The 16,079-nt window shown below is 43.7% G+C and overlaps 1 protein-coding gene across 1 annotated transcript; it reads right to left on the bottom strand.

Moving 5' to 3' along the window:
* Window positions 1-207: 207 nt before the first annotated feature.
* On the bottom strand, window positions 208-4,337 carry tekt3 (tektin 3). The gene is made up of 8 exons (XM_053852812.1): window positions 4,227-4,337; window positions 3,177-3,773; window positions 2,561-2,644; window positions 2,419-2,489; window positions 2,201-2,344; window positions 1,154-1,376; window positions 701-855; window positions 208-502 (listed from the first exon to the last, which is right to left on the bottom strand). Exons 2-8 carry the CDS (start codon window positions 3,744-3,746, stop codon window positions 286-288), a joined length of 1,464 nt encoding a protein of 487 aa, XP_053708787.1. The 5' UTR covers window positions 3,747-3,773; window positions 4,227-4,337; the 3' UTR covers window positions 208-285.
* Window positions 4,338-16,079: the final 11,742 nt, after the last annotated feature.

The following is a 16,079-nucleotide window of genomic DNA, read 5'->3' as shown; positions in this document are numbered from 1 at the left end:
TGACTAGAGTGTGAAAGTTCACAAAGACTGACTGAATGACTGGTACAGACCCGAGACTGCAATGTTTGAAAACAATTTCTCAAAATGATCTTGAGTCTTCTATCAGCTTTGAAGCAACTGTGAATCAAATGTCCATTTATTACTGGTTAACCACAGTGACAAACTTCCAGGAGCTTTTTCCCATAAACACACGTCCTTCACGTGTCACTTCAATTCAATAACAAGTCAATTACAACATCAACCAACGTCAGACACAACAGAAACAACTGGAAATATTCAGAATCATCAAGTGTAGCCCACGAGTCGGGGCATGCTGGGAAAAGTCTTGCGAATGCTCATACACTTTTCCTGGTCCAGGAAGAGTGAGTTGGCCTTGACGGACAGGTCATGCTCCAGAGTGACCTTGGTCTTAACCAGGGTTTGAAGAGTGCTCTCAGCTTCCATCAGGCGCTCCTGAAGTTTGATGATGGTGTCCTCGATCTCTCTCACCTCACCCACCAGTCTAAAAGGGCAACGTGTGAGTAGGAATTAAAGAGCATACATCACTTTGTTTTGTTAATTGAATGTCGGAACTCAATAACAATAAAAATAGAAATAAAACTGAAAGGGGGAAATGAGAGAATGAGAATAAACTGGCAAACATGAAGTTTAATGAGTGACAGAGGTAGGTGAAAAAAATGAATGTGTTGCAAGTAGCTACCTGTGGAATGGGTTGTCTCTGCAAAGCTCAATATTTGGCCGGCGGGTTCTTTCCTCGAGTCGCGTTTGAGCCACTTTCAGCGGACCCTCCTTGTCTCTCAGCGCCTTCTTCACAGACTCAATCAGCATCTCGGTCTGGAAGATCTCTTGTAGCGTCTGAAATGCGATGGCAGTGAAGTCAGACGTCAATGATTAAAGAAGCCGCTTGACTTGAAAAGAAGAAAAAAGAGGAATGACTCCAAAGAGGTTGACCGCCTGCAGTCGGCCATTTTTGAATTAAAGTTTCCACAATGGCCGTTTGTGTCCAAATTCAATTGATGTAATTCAATAAAGCCTGGACGCCATGTACGGTGGCAGGCGAAAAAAATCGGGAACGTGCATGGACCGAATAGCTTAAAATGAAAACAAATACAGGAAAACAAAACATTTTCATAGAACCAAATGCCTTGTTGACCTTTGCCAGGTGGCTTTGCAGGCTGTTTTTAGCATCGCCAGTTTCCGATATGCGATTGGTGAAAGCCACATTGACATTGTTGAACTGGTTCCACATCTCATTGGAGGTGGTGTTCAGCAAGATCTCAATCTCGTCCCTCAGTTTGTGGGAAGAAGCCCGTTGGCTCTGGGAGAGCAGGATGTTGTCATCAGTGAACTTGGACCACGAGTCTGGCAAAGATACACTAAGGGAAATTGCAGGAGATAAAAACAGAAAATCTTCAGTTAGTGCTCACTCGAATAAGGTACAGCATTAAATAGCACTTAAAGGGAAAAAAAAAAACCTCTAGTCATTTCCTGGGTTTTTGTTATCAGTCTTTGGGAGAGTGATTTAGTGATGAGGTTTTATGGAAGTGTCCTGTTTTCATAGATGGCACTGTCTACTGTAAGACGTTTGGACTTCAAAAACAAATCAATTGAAACTCGGAATAATTTCTAAATCAAAAACACCATCTATTCAACTCTAAAAATGACGACACTGTTTCATGAACCCTCCGATGATGTTTCATGATGCGTCATCTACCCATCACTAGCATGGTTTAGAGGCTTCACGGTGTTCTAAACACGCAATTCCATCCCTTCAACTACTGTCAACAGTCCAAGCTGTGAAGTGGGATGCGATGTTGACCGCAAAAGCTTTTGCAGCAAAGCAGCCCAAAACTTGATTCAGGGCCTGCACAGGTGAGTTATGATAAGTGGACACCGATCTGTTAACTGAAACAAATGAATTGCCTTTGGCCAACTGCAGCTACAGACTCCAGCTGCAGTTTGGTAGGGCACTGTTTGGCACTCAGCCCCATGTGGAAGAGGCCCGCTGTGAGTTTTACCATTGTTATCTACTGTGCCTTCAACAGATTGCATTGTCAGGGTCAGGTGGTGCCATGTTCCCCAGACGCCCCAGGATCTTGGTTGAGAAGATAATGTGATTTGAATCGTGAAACTTTGGGCGCCAAAACACAGAGAGGCTGATCTGACAAATCCAGAGACAACAAAACTAAAGGGCACTCACGTAGGGTCCAGCCTGTCAATCCCTCTATAATAGCCAATACCATCCGAAGTGTTTCTCAGGTGATGGCACCGGTCATCTATCCTCTGAGCGGTCACTTTGTCACTCAAGTCTCTTTCCAGTTCATGCTGGGCTGCTCGGTTTGACCTGGAAGAAGCCAAAAAACAGCGCATTTCAGAATGCATCCTTTGATTTATGCTGTATAGCTCCTTGAAACTCACGCTAGTTGCGCGACAGCCCGATCCAAGTACCGCCTCATTCGCTCTTGACATGATTTTATGACTTCCACTTCCTTGGTGCCAGAAACAGGAACCAATTACAGACATTTCAAGGTACATTTACATTCTTCAACTTGTGATCTACCTTGATAAGGTCTTTCTCCACATCGTCATGAACCAAATCGATGGACATCCGCTTCTCTCTGTGGTACAAACACTCTTGAGACACCTGTTGACAATAAGCAATATTGTGACTTGTGCACTTATATTCTCCGTTTCACATTGGGCTCTGAATCCTCTGCCAAGAAGATGAAGCTCTTGTGTGCTGTGTTGGAGGTAGTTCTTTAGCAAGGGGCCTTAGCTTGGCCTGACTTTTATTTATAGCATCCTACCTGCATCTCTTATTGTTTGAGAGAGTTCATTCTTTGTTTACCAACAGCTTGTTTGAAATTTGCATCGTACAATCTCATCGATAACATCGATCACTTTGGTCAGCAGCTGACTATTTACTTTCTAGTCTGACAATATATAAAAGCATGTCAGCTCTCCGGTGACGGCTAGTCTTACTCACTAGGAACACCTACTGTCACATGATCTTCACAAGGAGTCCATGTCATCAGATCTCCAAGTGGATCAAGTTTACTTACCCTGAGTTAAACAAAAGTCCTCCAGTGTTGTCTGGTCTACCGCTGCCAAAAATGGCATTTATTTTTCTTTTTCACTCCAATATCGACAGCATCAATGATTGTTTTGGGGCTCACCTGTAGGGGACCTTCTGTCTCAGCCAAAGCCCTCTCCAGCCGCCTCTTTACTTCACTGAGGGCTGCTATCTCTGTCACCATGTTGTCAATCTCATGGCTCAGCTCCGATCTCCAAAAGACAATGTCGTTTAGCCGCTCGCCAATGTTTTTGCTAGTGTTCTCTTGTGTCCTCCTGGTCAGCTGATCCTTATCCTGCATCAGCCTGATGGTGTCCCTCCTCAACCTTTCTGCGCTATTCCTCGACGACTCTGATTCCCGGTAGTTGCTTTGGTTTGACTTATACCAGTCGTCCGGGGTGAAGCGTGTTCCCAGGACACTCCTGTTGGAGGGGTAGAACATGGTATTGGCGCGCACCAGATCTAGACCGTTTCGCTGCATCGATGGCTGTATTGGGACCAGCATGTTGCTCTTGTAGTAGCTGTTGTTCCTCCACTGGTTTGCTATGGCATTCATCGTCGTGGCAGGTTGGGAGTTCTGGTAGCTCGTGGCCATGTTGGAAATGGCTGGAAGGAAGTGACTGGTTTTCGGCCGTGTATAAGTTGAGGTGAGTGTGGAACCCATCAGCTCCATAGTCAAGTCCACTATTTGCTGTCCTTTCTATTTTAAAGGAGAGAATAAAAACATTCATAACAAATGCTCAAACATCTAGTAATTTCTCAAAATGTGTTTATAGCTATTTCCAAAACTTGACAGATAACCACATCTGTTGAAGACCCACTTCTTGAACACAAAATTTTCAACCATTTCTGGGGGTTACATTTGACATTTTGCCTCACTGATATCAACAGTAAATCACATAAATGAATGTTCATGACATTAAACTTATTTTACATTGAATAAAGCCAATATTTGCTAAGAGCAATTGTTCGCTGGATGTAAAGCCATCAGTGCCGACAGAACTTTCCTCTAGTCTTTTCAGCCATCAACAATACATGAGTAAACAAAAAAAGGAAAACAGGAATGGTAAACAAATATTTCTATTCCATCCATCTAATAAATTTACATTTTCAATGAGAGATATTACATTCTAAATAGTATGAAATATCTTACCGAGGTGCTCGCAAGTTTTCCTGTGGTTCCCTCTCCACCTCTCACCTGCTAAAGAGCTCAAGAACTCGGTAAAGGTAACCTGACATGCATAATACATAAAGAAGTTTCAAGTCATTCATTCAAGCGACCAATGGCAGCTGGCTGTGGAAGATGACCTGTCCAAGATTTTTGTTGACACTGTGGCAGTTGCTATGGATTCCTTCAAAGCCACACTGGGTGGGAAATTAGGAATAATGTGCAGCAGGTGTTTTTGCTTATTTAAAAGACCCTTGAATTGCTAATCGACCCAAAAGACACATTGTGGCGGGTTCCATTATGGTACTTTGTATTTGTCTAGTCTCATGCCAAACAACACCAAGGATAAAGTTATGGCCAGTGGGTGGGTTTCATTCCTCAACCCAAAACTGTGCTAAAAGCCTCTTCGGAAACGTCTCCAATCGCCTTGTTTGACAGCAATCTGAGCTTTGTCTGTGAAGCAGAGCAGTTCAGTGGATCCCCAGGCAGCATGGCATGTCTCACCCATGCTCCGCGACGCTAGCTGGCCGCGTGGATTGATTACAGTCCCCGATTAATGATTCATGTTGAGGGAAGAGTCCACACAAACCCTCTCAGAACAGAAGAATAATCTGTGTTGTGTTACCAACTGCTGGCAGTCAGGATCGTTTACACTCATGCGGTCTAAAAGGGGTTTTAGCTCATCAGGTGATAGCCTGGTTTCCACGACACAAAGGCGCAGCAACTGGAAGCCATTTGGAATTGGTAATAGTTGGTTGTTCGAGATACATCTTTTTCAGAATCAGAACTCGGTGCTCTTACCAATCTGCACCCAAGGAGACACGTGAATAGCGAATTGCCTGAGACGCTTCAATACAGTCCGTCTGTCAGAGCAATGGAACCTGTGAGCCATTGCTAGTCAACACTCAGGTGTGAACGGACCACTTTTTTGCTACTGCAGATCACTCTTGACACAAGTTATGGCGGTGAAGTGCAACCAACGTGAGGACAATGGTCATTATATTTTGGCTGACAGGTGGTAATACAAGCTCTGAGTCCTGGAATAAACCGAGAGGCCAATGACGTGATGAAGCTGGACATCATATTTTGTGAATGCAGGACTTCAACAGGCGGCACATCCATCAGTTGCAAAATAGCATTCCACATAACTAATCGCAGGCTTTGTCCGCATATATAATGTTCTGCATCGAAGGACTGAAATCATACAATACGCCTTGGAATAGCTTCTCATGAATGTCGGACTGATGAGTGTACGGCACTGCTTCATGTTTACAGCTGGTAAACAGTTCCCTTGATGACTAGCCGACCGAGACCTGATGTTTACATCAGTCCAGTATTTAAAGTGGGTCCACTGCGTTTTCAAAGAGACCACACCACTGGCTGTTTTGCGGCTCGCGATCAGGCTGCCATTGTCATAAACACGGCGGCTTGGAGAGAGAATGGAATGAGCCGTCGTCGCTCCACCCCTGTAGCCGCGGCAGCACTTAACATGGCTATAGGTTGGAGAAGCCTGCCCTGCTTGCCTTGCTCCACCAGCCCTGACCTCAGCTGTTATAAATAGCAACGGCAGGAAAAGATCCCACCCTCCAATGAGATTCCTGCTTCCCTGTCAATCAATCCAGACTCTGAACGTGAGGGAAATGTTGGAGGTGTCTATATTTACACCCAGTGCTGCGGCCCGGGAGAGTGTGTTTGTGAATCTGTGCATAGTAGAAATATCTGAGGGCGCAAACACGGAACGCAGGCCTCTGGGCCAGACACTGGCAGCAGAGATAAATCAATAAATGGCTTCTTTATTGAATTTAAACAGCCTGAAATGTGAGCCGGGGAGAGTGCGTGCCGAATGGGCTGAGAAATTACCCACTCAGTAAAAAGGTTATTATAATTCTGGAAATAGCAGAATGTTGCGTGGGAAAGGGCTCTCACGTCAATGCGTTTATCTATGTTTGAGAGTTAGCATCTAATTTTATTTATGACAGTTATGCATTGACGTGTTTTTTTTTAATTATTATTTATTAGGTTTTGATTCGTTGGCTCTCACTCTTATTGAGAAGAACAAAAGCATGATGAATAAGTATGCGTCCTAGTTTATTTTGGAAAAAACAACAGAACTACAAGACCTACGTAAAGGCACCACTAAACATTTTGGAATCCTGTTCAAAAATTGTGAATAAAAGTGGTCTGATTCAGATAGGATGCGTCTCCCAAAATATGACATTCAGCCTCTGCACTTCTGAAATCATACACAAACAAAATCGCGATGAGGGGCAATGCAAGCTCTTGGTTTATTACCAAAGTTGTCAATGAATTTTAATGTCACAAAGTCTCAATAATGCATTGCTCATGGAACTGATTCTGTGCCGGTTCTTTTTGATCAAGCGGAAATATTTGCGGCACACAAACTTGTGCCACTGTGGACTGATTCTGAGAGGAACATAATAAAATAACAATATATTTACTGTAATTTATGGTCTATAGAGCACACCGGAATATTAGTCACGCTCATTAAATTTGCAAAGAAAATAGATATTGTCAAGTTAGACCGATCTATAAGCCGGGGGTGCAGTGGTGCCCGGCTTAAAATGCACGAGGATCACTTCTTAACTAGATTTAAAGAATCATCAACTTGTCACATCTTATAGTTACACTAAAGCGCTCAAAATGCGAAGTTTTTGCCTCTGTTTCCGAAGTTCCAACTCGGCTGACCACACTCAAGTGCTGTTTCTAGTCTCTGGTCCTACAGGAGAACGACAATGTTGGTGGAGCTGCAACATGGGGGGGAAAAACAACGCACCCTGAGTGCTTCAAGGTAAATAAAATGCCTGTGATTCATCAGTTTTATGTGACAAGGCTCAATATTTTTGGCAGCATGACGCTCTGTAGCCTGTAAAAATCCATATGTTAGCCACATCGCAGGATTCAGACCGCAAGAAAAAAGTAGTGGCTTATAGTCCGGAAATTACGGTCCGAAGTCTGTGAACAAATATAGTACTAAGCATCCAAAAATACATTTCAGTTATATGCTTCTACTGACTTATATCTCTCCATAGTTCCACTAAAGGTTGCTGGTGTCATCCTTGGGTCTAACCAAGTTGTGATGAACTGCCACAACATTCATTTGACAACTCGCTGAACAAGTTTAAATAAGACTGTAGGAACTCACAACAGTTGGAAATGCATCTTTTTGGACTACTGGAGCAACACATTCTCACTTTTACAACGTTGAATTTCACCTATATTAAGATGGACTTAGGCATCCAATAAGCAAAACACAAGTCAGCTGTTTGTAGTGCATTTTGATGGTTGGATGTTCAACTGAAGCACGTTTTGCCTTCCACTGTGTTTCCTGATGCCACAGGCAGCTTGTCACGTAAAAGAAAGATGGCAGTTGAGGATAGGGTTAAGCTGCGGGCGTTGCGCTCCGTTCACTCTCGATACATAACTTAGGTCACTTGGCAAACATGTGGCCAGGCATTTTTTCTTTGCAGAATTTAAACAATAGACACAGGACCCTGGAATATATTCAGTTTTTGACGCCTTAGTGGTGAGAATGTACACACACACCATGGGTGTCTTTGCCCCATAGTCTTGGATTCAGCGGTTAAATCTTGCTAGTTGATAAAATAGAACTAGCTCTTACACTTACAAGCAACTAAGTACTTCCAGTCTTTCTCTGGGATTTTGGAAAATGTTCTTTTTTCCTGTCAGATAAGACAAGAATAGTTATAATTAAGCAACGAAGATCATATTCAGTGACTAGAAACCTGGAATCTTGTTTGTAAGTGTCTTTTCGAACGGAGTCTCTGGCAGGACGACTAGGGTCTGCACAGATCCATCTTCCTTGGGCAGAGTGGTAAACAAATGACAGACAACAGAATGACTGTGGATAGAGTCGTGTTGGTGGGCATTGATGTCTGACAGCACAGACGAGGGACGGGGGGTGTTTGGCCTCCCCCTGCTCTGTAATCAAGGCTCCCAGTTGCAAACTTCCAGAGTGGGACGAAGGCCCATGAATGCAGGGCTTTGTTCAGTCCGTGGTCATCACATTCCACTGGAGCCACTATGTGGTGCGCAGCAGAGCGGAGGAGAGGGCAGACCAGGGCAGCACCGGGCAGCACGGGCCTGGAGAGGAAGCGCAAACTATTCTCTGATAGCCACTCGACTTCAAAGTCATGTGATCCTTTTCACTTTATCTTCTTCATCTTCTCTCGTGGAAGTGTGATCCTGAGTTGAAGAAGTAAACATCTGCTCCAACTGAGGCAACAGTAACTGGCATTCCAAAACTGGCAGCTCCAAATACTTTCTTACACATTTTCATACTTTATGGAAGTCACAAGTTTGAGAAAGTGGGGCAGTTCTGCTTTCACGGGTGATTGAACTGTACCAACACCGGGGTGGACCTCGGTTGCACAAAGAGTTCCTCGTGTTTTATGACGGGGTTGGTTTGCTGCCAATAGCTGAAGGCTGTGACTCATGAACGGCAGTGAGAGTTCACTGCGGTCACTGAAGAATTCCAGGATTCATCTCTTGACTTACAGAAAAGACGAATCCTTGTTCTGATAATGGATCAGAACAGAATGATAAAGACTTTCAACCATTCCATTCACTTGTTTGCGTCACTCTACTGTAAAATGTTTGCCCCGACTCCACGGTTTCCACGCTGACTCAGCAGTAGAACTATTCGCCCAGCGAGTTTTACTAAGCTCCTCTCCAAATTAGGGAAAATGCAGCATGTACCTGCCATCTGGGCAGTACCAGAGAAGTGACTCATGATCATGTGATGAGTAGTCTAAGGAACTTCTTCGAGGACAAGACCCCTGATTCCTCATGACCGTGCAACTTGGGAGTTGGAGTGTGGAATGAGGTTTGGCCAGTGAATCACGAGGAAGACTGGTGTTAGGAAAATGAATCTCACCAAATGTTTGAGGGAGAAAATACAAATTATACATTAGATTCACCACCATAAATGGTGAGGTTTTTTTTGTTGTTATATGGGGTCCCATAAGCAATTCAAACAGCTCAAGCAGATATGGTATTCTGTTACTTTCACCAGCATTTGTTGACACAGAGCAGGTGAGGTAGTGACTTGCCATTCGCCATGTTCTCCATCTGTTGTTGATCTCTTAATTTTTTCACATATGCAATCGCGACTGTCAAGGCTTAGGCTAGATCAGACATGGAACTGCTCTCGAGGTATTCTCACCGCTGCCCAACCCACTCTGAACTGGCTTCAAACCAACTGGCTCTCTCACAGAAAGGATACAGTGGACCACAGTTATCCAAAAGTACTTCTGGACACTACTTCATCTGCCTTGAATGAAATGAGCCACCGTCCCACGCCTAACCCGGACATGCAGGCTTCTATGGAGCAGTCTTTAAAATACTGTAGTTTCCCATGTGTTAGAATCTACCTCTGTTCTGCCGGTACATTGCGATTTAACAATGGGGCATCCATGACTTAAACCACCTACAACCCAAAAGTTTGCATACATAGGACTTCGAGAAAGTCTCCAAACCCAGCAGTGTCATCGAGTGCACCACAATGTCTGGCTCCAAACCCTCAACTACGTTAAGTTGAAAGTTTGTTGTCGTAGAACTCTAAAGCGTGGAAAATGACGGACTGGAGATCTGTCCAGTCTGTCCCCGACCTCTCACCCAACGTAGCTAGGATGATAGGACCGCGATCTTACATGTTCTGGTTCACCACATTTGATGAACTGCCCTTTTTCTTTCTCTTCAGTGAGGGTCATTGTCCTCTCTCACAAAGAGACAACTGTCAGTGTCGATGGGAGACTGCGCACAGCTGGAACTTGGCAGCCTGGGAAAGAGAAGCTGGATCTGCCAAATGGACTCTTTGAGGCTTGATGTGACCATTACTGCACTGTGATTAACAACTTCGCAAACAGACTGTTCTCTCTGGAGGAACCAGGGATTCAATGAGATTAATGTTGTCGGTGTGAGTGCAGCATGCAACCCCACGACTCCAATTCTATTGCTCTGACTTGGGTTTATGTTTGTAGTCATTGCACGTCTACTTGTCATTATTCATAAGACAAACTCAAAATGTGCTTCACATTTCACTGTTACTTTCCTCACCAGCTTTTACTGCTGTCAACAACTACCCCCAGACAGAAGTGGCTGTATAATCACAGACAGTCTGCATACAATCACAACATAATTTTTCACTGTTGTGGCACTTTGAGTCTCTTTTTATGAGGAAGGACCATGGTCCTGCTCAACTCTCATCACATGCTTTTTCTATTTTTTCCAGAGACATTTGATCTCATAAACACTTTCAAAATGATGGCAGGAGAAACCTTTTGGGACACATAGGGGCACACAAATGCACTGCTCATTGTCATTATGTAATATAAACAAACTAAAAAAACACCAGGAAAATGTGACTCTTTATCAAAGGATTCTACTCATTTTATTATCTGAAAGAGATTGACATGTAAAAGGACGTGGCTTCCCACAGACACCCATCCTTGGCGGTTTGCTGCAGCAGCATTCCCCAGCGTGTGCATTCTTTTTGCGCACTGCCAAAAGTCAAAGTGCAGCGAGTTGTGGTATCAGGTGGATCGAAAGGCATGTTCTCGTGTTATGTTTTTAGACTGACACACCCTGTTTGACTGCATCCCTGATGCCAGTCGTCAGCTTCCTATTAGACCTGATGAATATTCAAACCATTCAATGATCAAGTACTTTATTTACTGATGAAAACTCCCTGCTTTGCAACTTCTGTGGGTTTGTGTCGATCTGTGCTCTGACCAAACCCTGCATCATTAAAGGAGCTGTTGGAATTGGTTTCACGCTCTCTGCAGAAGCCCTCTCTCTAAACAACATCAAATTTATTGCTCAAAGGCGGAGAAAGGCATTTCAAACCAAGGCTCTTTTGTCCACAGGCATTTTCCAACCCATGCACCCTCCTTCTTGCTCTGAAATGTCAAAGGCATCTGGCTGATAGCTCCTCACGAGCAAACTCCTCCTGCACGGTGAATGGCGCTATTGTTTTTGTGGCTCCAGGAACTTATTCTCTGGATACATGCAAAAGACGCAATAATCAGAATCAACGTGGGCAACCAATTTCCTGCAGCTAATATTGTTAGTCTTCAAGGTCACGAGGTCACTGCTTTGGGTGTTAGGAGTTGTAAAGTTGTAACGTAATTCAGAGCTTGTGGTTCCCATTAACCTTTAAAGACTGACTTTCCAGTCATCTCCATCAGTGGGGTCTGCACCACAAACACAAAGGCCTTATTTGAGAATTCAAACCGTCCAATAAGCAGAGAGTTCCGTTCCTTCAGTTGACTTGGGCTTCTCTAGAGTGACAGTCAGCTTGAGGGTGAGATATCTCTACCACCACTGTCCGTCATGAACTTGGGATCAAGACACGAGCAAGTTAATGTGTTCAAAATGAATTTCCTTATATGGTGACAGGTATGTCTCTTTGAAAGACCACCCAGTAGACTCAAGACCATGGTACATCCCCAGCCTGGCTCGGTAATGAACCCTCAGTCAGAAGGGGAAGTTTGTAAATCCCAAACTGAAAAGAAATGAATAACTGAGGAGCATTCCCTGTAGCCATTTAAAGTAGACCTTGGAGTGGAAAGCTTGTCTGTGATAGCCCTGCTATGTTGCTCTCTCCACCCCTCAATATCAAGTATTCCTCCGGGTCTCATTGCTGTTCCCTCTAACTGCGATTATGATGACATTCACGAATGCCTTTGTGTAGTGGGTTGCCAAGTCAGGTGTGTCTACCACGTGAGTACGCATGGTTTCAGCATGTCGGGGGTTGGCTCTGGCATGGCTTCGTCAGAACTCCGGCGGTTCTACACAGTCGTCTAGTCTTTTGTTGTGTGTGTGTGTGTGTGTGTGTGGGTGTGCGTGTGTGTATGTATGGACCGGACAGGAGGCAGCAGCTGGGAATGCAAGTTGACCCCAAATGAGAGGGAGCCAAGGTTAGTAAAGTGAGGTCAAAAGAAAGATGAAGCCGAAGGCATGGTGCTCGGTGGCCTCTGTCTGAGGCAAATCTGATCGTAACTTATTTCCTTCCTTCACCCCAGACGTCAAACCAAGAATCAGGAATAGCAAGTTCGTAACATTTTTTGGACGGAATGTGTTCATGACATTGTATTTGAATTAGATTTTGCCAAGGATTTTTATTGTTCCTATCCTTGCATCATGATAGAAAAGAGGGTTTTGCAACAGCTTGTATTTTCTGGCAGTGTTTTTTGCAGAAAATTCTATTATGTTTCCATTCAAGGTTCAGAGAAATGGGGAAGAGTCTAAAGGTGAGTGTAAACTGGTCAATGGTCACTAGACTGGCAAGTGAAGAGGAGAGAAGGCAGGCAAGTGAGATCAAACATGGTAGAAAGATAGCAGGGATTACAAGACAAAATGGCCAGAGGAGGAGATACCACAGCGGTCGGAGCAACAATCTGGTGACAAGTGTCCGAAGAGATTGTGTTTATTACTGGTTACAGCAATTCAGAACACTGAAGTTGAATAATTTGTGGGAAAAAGCTTATTCAGTCCCCAGACATATTTTCAAACCATTTTGCACTTAGCCAACTACTTCGCTGGCTGTCTTCTTTCTCCAGTGGTGTTGAGTGACATGTGAAACAAGACTTTTATGACTAACAATGGGATATTCTTGGAGAGAGACGAGTTCCTTCCTCTCTGTTCCGAGTGCAAATGGAACACAGAGCCCCGGCATTCTCACTTTGCTTCTTCAAGCATTGTTAGGAGATCAGACTTTTTATTGTCTTTAAGTATTGTCTCTATTGACTTTACATGTCCTCATATTAAGGACGTTACGCCAAATCTTGAATCACAAAACGTTTTTTTTTCCACAGAAAGCTGATGGGAAAATGGTGTTGTTATTACTATGGTCCCCAGTTACCCACCAGAGGAATCACATGCTTGAATAGTTTACCCTGGCTGCCAGGACATCGAGGCACAGCTGCGCTCAGGTCTAAATTTCACCCCTCTCTTGTTGGCAAACGGCCCTACGGTCTTCCCTGGACAGCTGCGGACCCCCAAACAGAAACCAAACTCGTGGGCTGTTTCACTGAAGCAGTGGTTTTCCATCTGGTCTGATGCTCCTGCATGACATGTTGATGGTTTCCATGACAGGTTTGACTGACGTCATGATGCATGATTTGCACGACCCTTGAGTTTCCTACGATCAAGACGCACTTCCAACCTTCAACTCTTTGCAATACCTTTTGTTATCTCATTTATTTCTTTGTTCCTCAGAGCAAATGTGTGTTCTTTGTACATTCACATGGGTTTCCCCCAGCAACTTTGGTTCCCTCCCACAGTCCAAAAACATGCCGAGGTTTATTGTCGACTGCTTTTTGAGCAAAAAAGGGTGTGCGAGAGGTTGTCTGTCTGTGTGTTTGGAGATAGGCTCCAGCTCCTTGCGACCTTGTAAACAGAGCAAGCGACCAAAAACTAATGAATGTAAATAGATGTTTCTTGGCATTTCTTCAACAAGCAATTCTGGGTTTGCCTCTTTTTTCCTCATATGGGTGTGTCACATCCCCACAAACGGCTCTCCGAATGCTTCATCAGCACGACCATATTTGTCCGATCCCTCGCTCCCAGTGTCACCACGTCTGCTGGGAGCTCTGGAGTGAACCTCATCCACGAATGTGATCGCAGATGGCTAAAAGGAAATAAATCATATTGTCCTCTCATGTCCTTAGAAGGTCTGCAAGCTGGAGTGCTGGATGAGGGAGGTGCAGCTGCTGTGTTTAAAAGAGGTGGTTTATTATCCTGCTGCTCTGTGATGTCGCGGGTCAGATGCTCTTAGTGCCACCGGTGTCTGCTCAGAAATTCAGCAACATCCTTGCTGAAGATAGTGTCAAGATAGGAAATATGTGGAGTTCTTCTATTATTTGGACACAAAATTAGCACAGTGTTGATGATATTCATACGTCTCTGAATACATGCATGAGGACACTTTTTTAATTTTCAAGGTGTAGACCCAATTCCCTGGTCCTTTCTTTCAGGGGCCCATTTCAGAGAGCAGGTTTAGTTTTCCTGACGTCAGCCTACCAACACGGTAGGCTGACGTCAGCGTCAGCTTGAAAATAGTCGCTGTTTGACTCAAGAATTAATGATATAACAGCAATAAATAAAAAAAAGACATTTTGCCTCCAACATTAATTTCTACCCCGTCTACCCCGCATGCACTCTTTTCTTCACCACCTGCGCTCCCATTAATGTTCATGCTTGACCCCAAATACACAATGAAACAGATTTGTTTTGGCGTTGATGATTATACCTTTGTGGTGTCAGTCTCCTGGTCTGCCTTTGCGTTGCTTATGTGTGTGACATTAGTTTAGAAATACATATTCACAATATGCAGAAAATGAAGGACTGGAGTCAGAGGGTTACTATATGCTATGGCAGACTTGGGCAAAGTGTGGCCCGGGGGCCATATGCGGCCCGATGCTTGTATTTTCGTGGCCCGTTTGACATCAGACTAAAACAATAACTAATATGTCCAGCAGAAAAAATAGCATGTTCTTGTTTTTATTTGGCCATTTTTGTGTTATTCTTGATGTTTTGTTGATTTATATTCAAATTAAGTGTATAGAAAATGAAATATTTCAATAGGTTTCATGGCGTATTTACAGTTCTTAATATCCTTATCATCTTCTTAGGTTCATTATGTCCTTGTTACTTAAGTATATATATTGATAGAAACTTTGCCGTCTTTCTTTCGGCATGATGGCCCCCAGAACCGTTACAGTTTATAATGCGAAAATTTACCATAGCACATAGTATAGAATATGATATATATGAATGTTGCATGAAGGTTCTGGTGTTTGAGTCTGGTTCCAACTTGTTTAGAGCAGGACAAAATAGCAATATTTTGGCTTGAGAAGAATTTAATTTCCTGCGGTCCCACAGATTCTAAGGAAGCACAGATGTTAGAATATTGTTTCTGTGCTGCATCGTGCATTTTAACCACAGTTTTCCAAGGCTACTTTTTTTTGCACCAATGTTTCGTCATCCGTCATTCAATCGCACATTTAAGGTTTACAGTGTACCTGAAGTGAAAAACATATTGCCTGAAGCCAAAAGGGTGTGTTTGCTCATCCCAGCATGAGATGTTTATTTGCACTGTCTACAAGATTATACCTCAATAAGCTGTTGTCAGGCAGCGGAGCAATTTTTGACGCGGTGTCACGAGACTAAATATAAATCCCGTGGATGTTTTTATTTGAGCCGCAGACGGCGGAGTGGAAACTTCGCTCACCGGGGACGGCAGCCAAATCATCCTAATGTGTGTGTTTGAAATAAGAGGCCAATGGGAGTGGAAAGCTATTTTCTGAGCCGTTCTGCACTTCTGACCCGACACCTCGTGCGATTTGAGCTATTCTAATCACCAATCGCGGCCGCATTAAATCCAATATTATTACAATGGACAGAGTTTTCAGCACTTTTGAGTCCAATTTGGACACTTGAGGAATGCCGCTGGCCTTTACTGCTGCCAGTTTTGGTGACACCCAAAACATCCGAGGCATGCACGGCAGGGTGGGCTCGCCATTTATAAATACTGCCCTCTAAACATGTCAAAAATTCTCTGTGTGTGTATACTGCTCAAATAACTCAAATGAGGAGTTGATCCATTTGACAAAATGTCTATTGCTCTTGGGGCTTTATTTATGTTGCCAAGGTGTTTATTGCAAAATCCCTCAAACACATTTAGACTCAAGACTGTGAGCACCTTGAAATGTACTAGAAAAGTACCTGCATTATGCTACAGAAGTGAAAATACAGCATAAATATTTGGTTGAATAACTTCCAGCAGTGCAAGATGTG

The sequence above is a fragment of the Synchiropus splendidus genome, chromosome 1 (genome assembly GCF_027744825.2).
Source record: "Synchiropus splendidus isolate RoL2022-P1 chromosome 1, RoL_Sspl_1.0, whole genome shotgun sequence".
NCBI lineage: Eukaryota > Metazoa > Chordata > Actinopteri > Syngnathiformes > Callionymidae > Synchiropus > Synchiropus splendidus.
Note: the sequence above shows the minus strand (reverse complement) of the source record. Positions and strands in the feature narration are given on the sequence as shown.

Bases quoted from the DNA above. Each gene is read 5' to 3' on its own strand.
- tekt3 (XM_053852812.1), bottom strand. From the start codon at position 3,746: ATGGAGCTGATGGGTTCCACACTCACCTCAACTTATACACGGCCGAAA. The intron at 2,645-3,176 runs GTGAGCCCCAAA...TATTGTCAACAG, and splicing joins AGACAGAAGGTCCCCTACAG to GTGTCTCAAGAGTGTTTGTA. The intron at 856-1,153 runs GTCAACAAGGCA...ATCGCATTTCAG, and splicing joins TGCAAAGCCACCTGGCAAAG to ACGCTACAAGAGATCTTCCA.